We start from the raw sequence: 12,878 nt of genomic DNA on the forward strand, positions 1-12,878 counted from the left end.
GAGTCGTTCTAATTTACTCACAAGTAAGCAGCAAGGATGGGCAGCTCCCCTGGCCATGGGGAGGTAGTAAAGCTGCAGGGGTGTCTCAGCTTTTTAAAGTCTCCCCACACCCACACCCCAGGCCGGATTTAGGTTTGATGAGGCCCTAAGCGACTGAAGGTCATGGGGCCCTTGATATGTCCAGCTGTCCTTTGTCAACAACAAATGGTCACTGTTTTGTGTGTTGAATGTATGCTATATGGTAATTGATGGACCTCATAGGTATCTCAAGCCAATTGCACATAACAAAATATGTATTTTATGAAAGTAATTGTTGAACTGAAATACAATTAAGAAGAAGTATATTAATAGTGAAAGAAGAAGTATACTAATAGTGAAACAATTATTAAGCTCTAACTTAAAATGATTGGGGGCCCATGACTTACACCATAGGAGCCTACACAACACAAAACACTGTTGCTGTCTGTAGGTTTTATTTTATTTGTTTTTTATCTTCTATTTTGGAAATGTACATCCAGTTTTCCCCCCTCTAATTTTTTTTGGGGCCCCCAAGGGAGTGGAGCCCTAAGCCATAGCTTGTTTAGCTTATACATAAATCCAGCACTGTGGAAGAACCTGTCATTGTGCTATCGGTGTGGTTGAGTCCACTGAACACATTCTCTTGACTTGCCCTTCTTATGCAGAGCTTAGACAAAATTTTATAGACCCACTCCTATGTCAACTTAGCTTCCTACCCGGAGAAAACCAGGTTTTACACTTGCTGAATAATGTCACTAGAGCTATACCTTTCTTGGTGGCTAAATTTCTTTTTTTAGCCTTTAAGCGTCGCAAGACCATAATTGACTGTATTGATATGGGGCTATCTGTTTAGCCCTTTTTAGTGTTGGCTAAGCTCTAAAGGGGACGCAGGTGGCGTTGTGGGTTAAAGCCTCAGCACCTAGGGCTTGCCGATCGAAAGGTCGGCGGTTCGAATCCCTGCGGCGGGGTGCGCTCCCGCTGCTCGGTCCCAGCGCCTGCCAACCTAACAGTTCGAAAGCACCTCCGGGTGCAAGTAGATAAATAGGGACCAGCGGGAAGGTAAATGGCGTTTCCGTGTGCGGCTCTGGCTCTGGCTCTGGCTCTGGCTCTGGCCAGAGCAGCGATGTCACGCTGGCCACGTGACCCGGAAGTGTCTCCGGACAGCGCTGGCCCCTGGCCTCTTAAGTGAGATGGGCGCACAACCCCAGAGTCTGTCAAGACTGGCCCGTACGGGCAGGGGTACCTTTACCTTTACCTTTAAGCTCTAAAAGCTTTCTGGATGTTTTAATTGTGTATTGACAAATGTATTTGTATTTATTTATTTTTTCTGACTGACAGTCGAATAAAAAGGTTGAGAACTTGAGCACTGTGGGATGCCAGAGCCAGTTGCTCAACACCCTCGTGTTGCTCAGTTAAGAATCTTAAGTTCCCCTTTTGCATTTGAAAAGAACGATGGAAAGATATGGGGGAGCTTGACTTAAAAGGCTTTCTTTGCGCAGGTGACCTCTGGCTAAAGTTCAGCTACCCTGGCTAATAGCCACTGATAGACTTCCCCTCCTCCTTTAATTTGTCTAAGCCCTATTAAAAGCTGATTAGGGCAAAGCTACCATGATATGTTGAGGCAGCTAAACCCTTCAATGTTTTCTGCACTGTGAGACACACGACTTTTTGGTGGGCGGGGGAAATGTCTGTCCTGAATCTACAGCCAATGAGTAAGTCTGATGCATAAAACCACTTTTGACTAGGGAGGGGGGAGGGCATCAAATTCAGTTTACATTTAAAAACAGACTTAACTAATCTGCACTTTCTGAAACACTGGGGGGGGGGACCCTTCAAAATTTGCACTTCCACGAATTTTGCAATACAGGTCCCCCACTGAGGAAATGGCTGGCAGGATGCATCTACAGTGGCTGAATGTGTGCGCAAATAGATACATTACTCAAACGCATGCATTATTTTAAGGGAAACTGATATGCAAATATCTGTATATTGCCTAAAATTGCAATCTGCTGGGTACTAAAATGCTGGTGAGTTTTTTGTGAGTACTTGGGAAAATAAAATAAAATCCCCAAACTGATAATGGAGAACTAAACTTAAGAGCGGGAAAAGGAGAAATCAAAACTGACACATCACCCAATCCTTACACTGGACACAATGAAGTCAACTGAAGCAGACTGCTTGCCACTTTGAGCATGTCAAAGCTCTGTCGTCTTGTATGGAACATCGAACAGCTTTGCAGCCAGCTGTCAATCAGCCAGCCCAGACGATTCCTTCATTTCCCTGCATGCTTTAATCATCATATACAATATTACGCAGTGGCGGATGTGACATTTGCATGGTTTTAAGCAAACTGCTGCGTGCAGGTGAGCGATGCCTCCCTATCACCATTGCAAACCCAGCCTTTCCTGGGTTTGGAGGTGACTTTCCAGGTCCTTTTATTTCTCTGCTCCTCACCTGGCAACTTCTGGCCTGTGGAACTCAGCTGGCTGCTGCTGGGCTTGGAAGGATATAGAGATACTTGGTTTCAGACGCTGATGTTTCTTCCATGTCCCCCATTTGAGGAGGACCAGGCAGGAGGACCTGGAGGCAAGAGAAGGGTGGATGGGTAGCAGAGTCTCCACCTTTTCTCTTGTCAGAACAAGGGATGGACCAGGCTGGGGCTCATCCTCAGCCCAAGGAATGGTTCCAGTTTCTGGCTGACCCTCCTTGTCCTTCAGGCATCACCACACACCCTATAATTGGTCACAGTTCTGCCTGCATCTTGTGGCCAAAACTCCAGCAGGGAAGAGAGCTTTTATTGTGTGTTTGAGCAGCCCTTGAGGAGAGAAGGAATATCAGGGACTGCAGGAAAAGACATCTCTTTCCCTTGGGTTTTCCCCTTGATAGAAAATGCTGGTGCCAAGGGTACAGATTAGATCTCAAGGGGATCAGGGAATAGCAGTGTTCAAATGAGGCTTCCAGGGAGGAGGGGCGGAGGAAATGAATTCAATCTGCATTTGATTCACACTTTCCAAAAAACAGTACGAAGATCAAAACACAGCCAGCATTTCAAATTTGTACTTCTCCAGATCATACAGGGCATATATCCAGCACAAGTCATATTTGCAGAACTATATGGGCGAACGTAAAATATGGAAAAAAAGTTGCATTTAAAGGGGAAATGGTGTTTCAAAGAATGAATATATTAAGCAAGGCTGCATACAAGAATGTGTGTGTCAGGAGAACTTTGCACTAAGATGCTGATGAATTTTGGGGAAGACTTAACAAAATAAAGAAAACAGAAAAAGACGTGGAAATGTGGATCCAAGAAATTAAAAGAACTTAACTGTGGAAGAATGGGAATTTTTTGTTCTCAGAGGACTAAACTGAAAAAGTAGGAAACAACAAGAACAACTGTTTCTAATGTTTGGTGCTTTATTGTGTTTTATATGTTCTGTAAGCGGCCCGAGTGGCTGGGGCAACCCAGCCAGATGGGCGGGGTATAAATATATTATTATTATTATTATTATTATTATTATTATTATTATTATTATTACTATTATTATTATTATTATTATTGGATTTAGGTCTGAGGTTCAAGACAAATCCCCTTGTGACAGTGTGCCATACTGAATTTGTCAGCTAAGCAGCTCTTCAGACTGGGAGACAATGCAGTTGCTGAACTGGGTGTTGGACACAAGACCCAGTGCAGAATCATGACCTAATTTTTGGAATCTGTCTAGTAATGTATTGCTGAATTAAGTCTAACCAATGGGAATATGGTGTTAGCCACTGTACTTTGACCCCCAAGGGAAATTTCTCCAAAGGCAGGAGACTCTGTTAGTGAGGGAAACCAAAGCTCTTCTTCAAGCCCCCCAGAACCTTCCTCAGGGCTTCCTTCACCTCCTTGTTGCGGAGGCTGTAGATGACAGGATTCAACATGGGGATGATGATACAATAGAGAGTGGAGATCAGGGTGTCCACTTCCAAGGAGTAGCCTGCGCTCGGGCGGTTGTAGTTCACGTTGGCCATCCCAAAATAGATGATGACCACAACTATGTGGGCGGCGCAAGTGGAGAAGGCTTTTCGCCTGCCGGTGTTTGAGCGGATCCGAAGGATGGCCGACAGAATGAAAATGTAGGAGATGACCACCAGGAGGAAAGTCCCCAGGCTGACAAACACACTTGCTACATGAAGGGCCATCTCGTTGACGTAGGTGTCACTGCAGGCGATTTGCAGAAGAGGAGGGACATCGCAGAAGATGTGGTGGATCTGGTTGGCCCCACAGAAGGTCAAGTTGGTGGAGAGCATGGTGTGAATAACAGAGTCCAAGAGGCCCCAGATCCAAGAAGTGGTAGCCATAGGGACACACACTCTTCTGCTCATCAGGTGAGCATAGCGCAAGGGTTGACAAATGGCGGCATAGCGGTCGTAGGCCATGACGGCCAGCAGGGCACACTCAGTCCCTGCAAAGGTCATCAGGAGGAACATCTGGACCATGCACTGGTTGTAGGAAATGGTGTGTCTCTGGTGCCAGAAGTTTGCCAGAATCTTTGGGATGGTGACGGATGAGTAGCAGACATCCAAGCAGGATAAATGGCTGAGGAAAAAGTACATGGGGCTGTGGAGGCGTGAATCCAGTTGGATCAAGGTGAAGATCACACCGTTTCCCACCAGGGTGAAGAGGTAGATGGCCAGGAAGAGCAGGAAGAAGAAGGATTGACCCTTGTGGACCCCAGAGAAACCCAGGAAGACAAATTCGGTCACTTGTAGCGTCTGATTCCTGCTTTCCATGGCTCTGTTGAGGTCAGTTTTGAGTGGAGAAAGGAAGGAAGGAAGGAAGGAAGGAAGGAAGGAAGGAAGAAAGATGTGGGCAGGGAATGCAGATATGTGCATGGGACAGAGTATTTTTGTCCCTAAAGATCTCTCTGCTTTCATCATTTTCATAGTTTTAACAAGAGCACATTTATAAATTCATTTTATAAATTATGTGCACACACAAAAAAACAGAGGATGTGTTACTGCCCCAGGCGGGGGCATATTTAACTTTTGGGGGTCTGCAACTGATATAACAGCGAAGCATTTTGTCATAAGTTAAGCTGGCACAAAGAATCTGGTGCTAATAGAATCTAAGATACAGAAATAGGCAGCTGAGCCCGAACCTTGCTCTCTATTCCCTGCTTGGAGAGGGGGTCCCATTGATTTGGAAGACGCATCAGTTTCTCTAGGAAGGAGGTCTTCTGCTTAACCTTTAGACCCATAAACTCATCGAATAGTTGAGTGGGAAGGGATTCTGAGGGTCATTTAGTTCAATGCAGGGATCTCGACTAAAGCATCCATAACAGACTGCTCTCTTCTATATTAGTTCATATTCTTTCTTAACAATAAAATTATATTATTTTGATCTCTTCCTGGTGTTTTTTTTTTGGGGGGGGAGGGTTGTTTTTATAGCTGGGATACCCTCCCACAAACTTACCTCTGTGAAGTAGGAAAGGTCTTCTTCAGAAAGAGGATTAAATCAGGAGCAGAGCAGTGAGAAAGACTGGGCACATCTACATTTATGTTCCTTCCATCAAACCACACCTGGAATACTCTGGGACCTTTCTAGTTGCCACACCTTTAAAAATAAGAGAGAGTTGGATTTCTAGAAAAGCAATTTAAGGGATTTCTGGAACTAGAGCAAGCATGGGAGGTAGGGATTGAAGCAGCACAGTGTATCAACTCAGCGCATGCCGTTCAAAGGAAAATCTCACAAGGCATGCAGGTAAAATTTCTAAGGTTAAAAGGAAAAGATGCCATACGGTGGGGGAAAGCTGATCAGGTATTCCATTTAAGATCAGAGTGAATAAAGCCAAATTCTTCTAGACTTACCTCCTGGTACAGTGATATCTTGGTTCTCAAACTTAATCTGTTCTGGAAGTCCATTCAAAAACCAAAGCGTTCCAAAGCCAAGGCATGATTTCCCATACAAAGTAATGCAAAATGTTCCAGACTTTTAAAAACAACCCCTAAAACAGCAATTTAACATGATTTTTACTATCTAACGAGACCATTGATCCATAAAATGGAAGCAATAAACAATGTACTGCAGTCACGCAGTCCATCAGTAGCTGAACTGGGTTCCACATAGTCACAAAAACAAAACAAAAAAGAGCCACAAGAACACAAAATAAATAGCAAAAACAGACAGATTTTAGCGTAACACTCAAAATGGAAGTATGCCAACTCTCATCTCTTGTGGGGGTGCAATTACTGCTAGTACCGTCCGTTAAGAGTTTGGGTGTAATCTTCGACACCTCCCTTTCCAAGGAGGCACAGATTGCACCTACAACAAAGGGGGAATTTTTTCATCTCCACCAATCTAAGCCGTTGGCTCCTTACCTCTCTCACCCTGACCTAGCCACTGTGATCCACACGACGGTCACCTCCAGGCTTGATTATTGTAGCTCACTCTATGTGGGGCTGCCCTTGAGACTGACCCAGGAACTCCAGCAGGTGCAGAATGCCGCGGCGAGACTCCTTACAGGGTCCTCATTGTGGGATCACATCCACTCGATGCTATACCAGCTGCACTAGCTCCTGGTAGAGTACAGGGTCAGGTTTAAGGTGCTGGTTTTAACCTTTAAAGTCCTATATGACCTGGGACCCTCGTAACTACGGTACCTCCTCTCCTGGTATGTCCCACGGAGGACCTTACGGTCTTCAAACAAAAACATCTTGGAGGTCCCGGGCCACAACGAGGTTAGGCTGGCCTCAACCTGAGCCAGGGTTTTTTCAGCTGTGGCCCCGATCTGGTGGAACGCTCTGTCACAAACCCCTGCGGGATTTGACATCTTTCTGCAGGGCCTGCAAGACTGAGCTGTTCAATCAGGCCTTTGGCCAAGGCACAGCCTGACCCCCTCTTTCTGTAATCCTCATAGAACTCTAGCCCAATGGTTGCCACTAATTTGATTTGAACTGATTTTATAATGAATTGATTTTAGAATGCTGTATTATTTTAATGTTGTTAGCCGCTCTGAGCCCAGCTTTGGCTGGGGAGGGCGGGATATAAATAAAATTTATTATTATTATTAACGTGGCACTAAAGTCGAAACTGGAATCCCGGTATATGCTGACAGCTATGTTAGCATGGACAATCAGCAGACTGCAAAGCAACAAGTGCTGGCATTTGGAAAATGTTACATTAAAGAATGAAAATGTCACTTGGGACCTGGCAGACCTAGAGAACCTAGAGAATATTTCCATATCAATAACTCTGTAGAGTTGATGCAAACTACTATATGAAAGACTCTTGAGAGTCCCATGGACTGCAAGAAGATCAAACCTCTCCATTCTGAAGGAAATCAGCCCTGAGTGCTCACTGGAAGGACAGATCCTGAAGCTGAGGCTCCAAGACTTTGGCCACCTCATGAGAAGATAAGACTCCCTGGAAAAGACCCTGATGTTGAGAAAGATGGAGGGTCAAGGAGAAGGGGACGACAGGGGACGAGATGGTGGGACAGTGTTCTCGAAGCTACGAACATGAGTTTGACCAAACTGCGGGAGGCAGTGGAAGACAGGAGTGCCTGGCGTGCTCTGGTCCAGGGGGTCACGAAGAGTCGGACACGACTAAATGACTAAACAACAACTATATGGGATGTTTCAAAGGCAGTAATGAGAGGTCAAATAATTTTAAAAGACTCATACTTGAAAAAATAAAACAAAGGGAGAAGGCATGCAACAATTAGAAAGAAAGGAAACACATAGCTATGTTATCTACAAAAAATTATAGAAAGAAAATATGATCTCATAAACTGCACTCTAACAGAAAAAAGCTAAGATTTGTTAGACAGTGTATCTTCAATGAAAGAAACAAAGCTGGCAGATTGTGACCATATTTGTTTGTTTAAAAATAAATAGTAGACTAATTGGGTCCAACAACGAAAGACTAACGAGGATAAACTGATAATAGGATCTGATAACGTCACAAATGAATTTTAAAAATTGTATGAGAAATTGCATGCATCTGATTGTCCCAAAAATGATGCTATTGAAGCATTTAATGATGTCTAGCCCAATCTGATTCTGATAAGCACCAGCCTCCCATAATGATCTTTGAGTTCCACAGTATTGTCAGTGAGTTTTTTTTTAAAATATCCCCTGGACCAGAAGGCTTCACAGCTGATTATTGTAAGAAATTTGAACAAGTCTCCTGCCAATGTAGCTGTAATGTGTTCACTGTGTACATCCAGAAGTTCTCCCTTTTGCTAAGATTGTTCTGAGAACCGCAGCTGATCAGACTACAGAGATGCCAAGAGATCCAGCAATAGTAGCAAAAAGGGAGAAATTCTAGATGTGCTTGAGGGACATGGTGTCAACTTGAAGGACCGTGGCAGCACTGCTTGCTTCAGTGAATGAAGCCCTTCTGAGCATGGCAGCCTCAAAGCCCTGCAATGGCCACAACTGAGAAAGGTGGAACCAAAATGTTCTGCTATAAAAATAAATAAATTCTGTATTGTATTCCCCTGTAATCAATATATGGTTTATATTTGCATCTTATCGTCAGAGCACCCAGTACAAATTTGTGTGAGTGCTGTTTGATGCTCTCATGACCCTCTCTCTGACCAGCCCTGCCGGATGAGATGTAAGGTCTGTCTAGTTCAGAATCCTGAACTGTCTAGGTCTGTCTAGTTCAGAATCCTTCTCTTAGGGATGCCTAAAGAAGTCAGTCTTGGCCCATTGTTCCAAGACATGGCCCAATGTGTTATGTACGTAGTTAAATATGTATTATGAGGGGTTTTTTTCTCTTTAAAGTTGCAGATTTCTGCAGAGTGGAAGAGAATTATCAGTAGAAAATATGTGCAATCTACAAATTGCAACCCCCTCCCTTTCACAAAGTGGTTCCCAGATTCTGCCAGAGAAGTTGACTATCAGAGCACATGAGCAATAGCCCTCCAAAACAGATATTCCCCAGGGCCATGTGACCTCTGGCCCAAGCCCAATTTAAAGCTTTTTAATGTAGGGGAATTACAGCATCTCCAAGCAGCCAAACCCAAAAATTTCTTATGCACTGTGAGAAGCTGTTATTTTGGAAGGGTGAAGCGTGGCGAGCGACTGTCCTGAATCCACGGGCAATAAATAAGGCTGATGCATAAAATCACTCTGGTCTTGGGAAGGGGAGTGCATTAGATTTGCATTCAATGGCAAACACACCTCATTTGCACAGTTTCCAAGGTTCTGAAACAGCCACCCTTTGAAACCTGAATTTTGCAATACAGTTCTCCGGTCATGTAACACATGCAAAAATGCATTATACTGTGGTACCTCGGGTTAAGAACTTAATTCCTTCCGGAGGTCCGTTCTTAACCTGAAACCATTCTTAACCTGAGGTACCACTTTAGCTAATGGGCCCTCCGGCTGCCATTGCACCACCATCGCATGATTTCTATTCTCATCCTGAAGAAAAGTTCATAACCTGAGGTACTATTTCTGGGTTAGCAGAGTCTGTAACCTGAAGCATCTGTAACCTGAAGCGTCTGTAACCCAAGGTACCACTGTACTAGGAGAAATTGCTTTGCAAAATTGCAACAAACGAACACTCGTGTATATACTGTATTAGGAGAACTTTGCACTAAAATGCTGGTGAATTTTCGTGAGGACTTAGCAAAGATTCCAAACTGCTGTTAAAATGTAGGAAAATGAACTTAAGAGTGACGAAATGAGAAATGGAGCGGAACTGAAATTTGGAGATTTGCCCATCTTTGCTCTGGACAGAGCAAACCCAGACCAAGCATTGCTTCGGACTGTGAGAATTCCAAAGCTTTCCTGACCTGCACTGAAAAATGAATCATTTCGTTTTCAGTTTTAAACCAGCCAGCCTGGATTATTTCCCCATTTACCAGCATGATTTCTGGTTTAAACTTCTGGAATGATGTTAGACACCATCCAGTTAAAAATTTTCCCTGGTTTCAATCAAAGTGGTGCGTGGAGACGAGCAATTCCTATCCTACCCCATTGCAATTGAAACCTTTCCTGGGTCTGAGGGATCCCTTCATTTCCCTTCATTTCTCACCTGTCACTTTCCTGCTGCATGGATAATGGTGGGGCACCTGTTGCCCTTGGAAAGATGTGGAGAAAGTCAGTTTTAGATGCTGATGCTTCGTCCAGGTAACCCAGTGAGGAGAGTCAGGCAGGAGTTCTTCCCAAAAAAAGGTCCCCAGCTCTTCAAGCATCAATCACATGCCCTAAAACTAAGCTGCATCCTGCTTGTATTGTGTGGGTCCAACTCTGGCAGGAAATCAGGTTTATACTGAGTTCTTCAGCTGCCCCTGAAGAACACACATTCGCATCAGGAGAAAGAAAAACCAAGGAGTCCAGAAAAAGATTTCTCTTCTCTCTCTCCTCCCCCCCCCCCTCGGGTTTTTCTTTTAATTGGCAGAGAAGTTTGGAGTCGTGAGCGAAGGGTGGGGACCCAGGGGGTTGGGGAATACCAATGTTCAAACCAGGCTCTTGGTTAGGGAAGGGGGAAGAAAATCTATTCAGTCTCCATTTAATTTACACTTTCTGAAGCAATACGGGAATCAAAGCACAGCCCGCCTTTTCAATTTGCCCATCTCAAGATCTTGCAATGCAAATCTCCAGCCAAGTAAGGTGCAGAAAAAATGTCTGAACTTGGGTAAAGCATGGATAAAAAGGCATAAGTGGCAGAAAATAACATACAAAAAATGAGGAAAGTTTTAGGGGGAATTGTGTGCGTGTTTTTAATAATGTTTTTAAAAGATACAGAGTATCAAAATAACCGTACAGGATAGCTTACAAAATACTAAAGGCACTTAATTTTAAAAAATAAAATAATATAATATAATTAATATAATATAATATAATATAATATAATATAATATAATATAATATAATAATACAGAATGATGCAATAAACAAACAAAAGGTCTGGATGGGGATGGGAAGGGTACTGATTAGGAGCTTAATTATACACACCTGAACAGTAAACAGAAAATCAAGAGTCTTGTCTTGAGCTTATACATTGGTGTATAATGCAGAACATATAGTCAAATCTGCTTCGTTTAACGGTTAAAGTGTGTACGTAACTAAGGATAAATAAAAATAAATAAATAAATAAATAAATAATTTTTTATTTATACCCCGCCCTTCCCGGTTCAGAAAACTGGGCTCAGGACGGCTAACAACAAATTTAAAACACTTAATTGATGCAACAAAAAACAGCATAAAATACAGTATAAAACATGAGTAACAATAAATTCAGAATTCAAAAATCAATTTAGGGGAAAAATCCATCCAATAAACATTAGATGATCACCAGCGCTAGCTGGCTAAACTAGTCCTATGAGGATGAGGGAGGCATATGCTCCATTCATATTCTGTTTTAGCTGCAAGAACAAAGTTGTGCAAAAACATGTGTAACCACACACTGCAAGTAAAGTAAGATAACTGCTAGAAAAACTGATTCTAAAAGGGCAAACCTATTTTAATAACTGGTTGAAGTCTTCTTGTAATCTTTGTAAACTTTCAGTGTATCTGAGGAAGTGATTTGCATGCTACTTGCATGTCAATATTTTTGCACTTTGTACAACCCTCAGAGCACCTTTGGAACAGATGAGCAAAGAGACCCTTCTGATAGAATAAGGAGCGGTGCTGCTAATGTACATTTCAAATGATTATCTAGTGGTCTGATTTCCACCCCACTTGTTAGTGAGGGGAATTATATCCCTTCTTCTGACCCCCCAAAACCTTCCTCAGGGCACCCTTCACCTCCTTGTTGCGGAGGCTGTAGATGAGGGGGTTCAGCATAGGGGTGATGATGCAGTAGAGTGTGGAGACCAGGGTGTCCACTTCCAAGGAGTAGCCTGCCCTCGGGCGGTTGTAGTTCACATTGGCCATCCCAAAATAGATGATGACCACAACTATGTGGGCTGCGCAAGTGGAGAAGGCCTTGTGCCTGCCTGTGTTAGAGCGGATCCGAAGGATGGCCGACAAAATGAAGATATAGGAGATGACCACCAGGAGGAAAGGGCTGATCCCCACAAAAATGCTTGCTGCATGAAGGGCCATCTCGTTGACATAGGTGTTGCTGCAGGCAATTTTCAGCAGTGGTGGGACATCGCAGAAGATGTGGTGGATCTGGTTGGCCCCACAGAAGGCCAGGTTGGTGGAGAGCGCAGTGTGAATGGCAGAGTCCAAGAGGCCCCAGATCCAAGAAGTGGTAGCCAGAGGGACACACACTCTTCTGCTCATCAGGTGAGCATAGCGCAAGGGTTGACAAATGGCGGCATAGCGATCATAGGCCATGACGGCCAGCAGGGCACACTCAGTCCCTGCAAATGTCATCAGGAAGAACATCTGGGCCATGCACTGGTTGTAGGAAATGGTGTGTCTCTGGTGCAAGAAGTTTACCAGGATCTTGGGGATGGTGACAGATGAGTAGCAGACATCCAAGCAGGATAAATGGCTGAGGAAAAAGTACATGGGGCTGTGGAGGCGTGAATCCAGCTGGATCAGGGTGAAGATCATGGAGTTTCCCACCAGGGTGAAGAGGTAGATGGTCAGAAAGAGCAGGAAGAAGAAGGATTGACCTTTTTGGACCCCAGAGAAACCCAGGAAGATGAATTCGGTCACCACCAGCGTCTGATTGCTGCCTTCCATGGTCTGCATCAAGGTCAACTCTGAGAAGAGAGCAGCAAGGAAGAGAGATTAATGCGGACAAAAGAAGGTTCCAGAACACACACATGTGAAATCATGGGCAGAGGTGGGTTTCTTTGTTTTTTAAAAGATTTTTGGCAGACGGTAACTGAAAGCATCAACATAACTGTATGGAGCAACCTAACATTTGCAGAGCAAAAAATCCTCTTGAATTATATACCCAGCAC

The 12,878-nt window shown here is 43.8% G+C and overlaps 2 protein-coding genes across 2 annotated transcripts; both read right to left on the reverse strand.

The window, feature by feature from the left end:
• Positions 1-3,837: 3,837 nt before the first annotated feature.
• LOC307224834 (olfactory receptor 5T7-like) lies at positions 3,838-4,791 on the reverse strand (the record flags this gene model as incomplete). Its single annotated transcript, XM_079991960.1, has 1 exon — positions 3,838-4,791. One exon carries the CDS (start codon positions 4,789-4,791, stop codon positions 3,838-3,840), a length of 954 nt encoding a protein of 317 aa, XP_079848086.1.
• A 6,909-nt stretch (positions 4,792-11,700) lies between these two features.
• Positions 11,701-12,666, reverse strand: LOC307224835 (olfactory receptor 5V1-like; the record flags this gene model as incomplete). The annotated part of the gene is made up of 1 exon (XM_079991961.1): positions 11,701-12,666. Exon 1 carries the CDS (start codon positions 12,661-12,663, stop codon positions 11,701-11,703), a length of 963 nt encoding a protein of 320 aa, XP_079848087.1. The 5' UTR covers positions 12,664-12,666.
• Positions 12,667-12,878: the final 212 nt, after the last annotated feature.

Source organism: Podarcis cretensis, assembly GCF_951804945.1.
Source record: "Podarcis cretensis genome assembly, chromosome: 10".
Taxonomy (NCBI): Eukaryota; Metazoa; Chordata; class Lepidosauria; order Squamata; family Lacertidae; genus Podarcis; species Podarcis cretensis.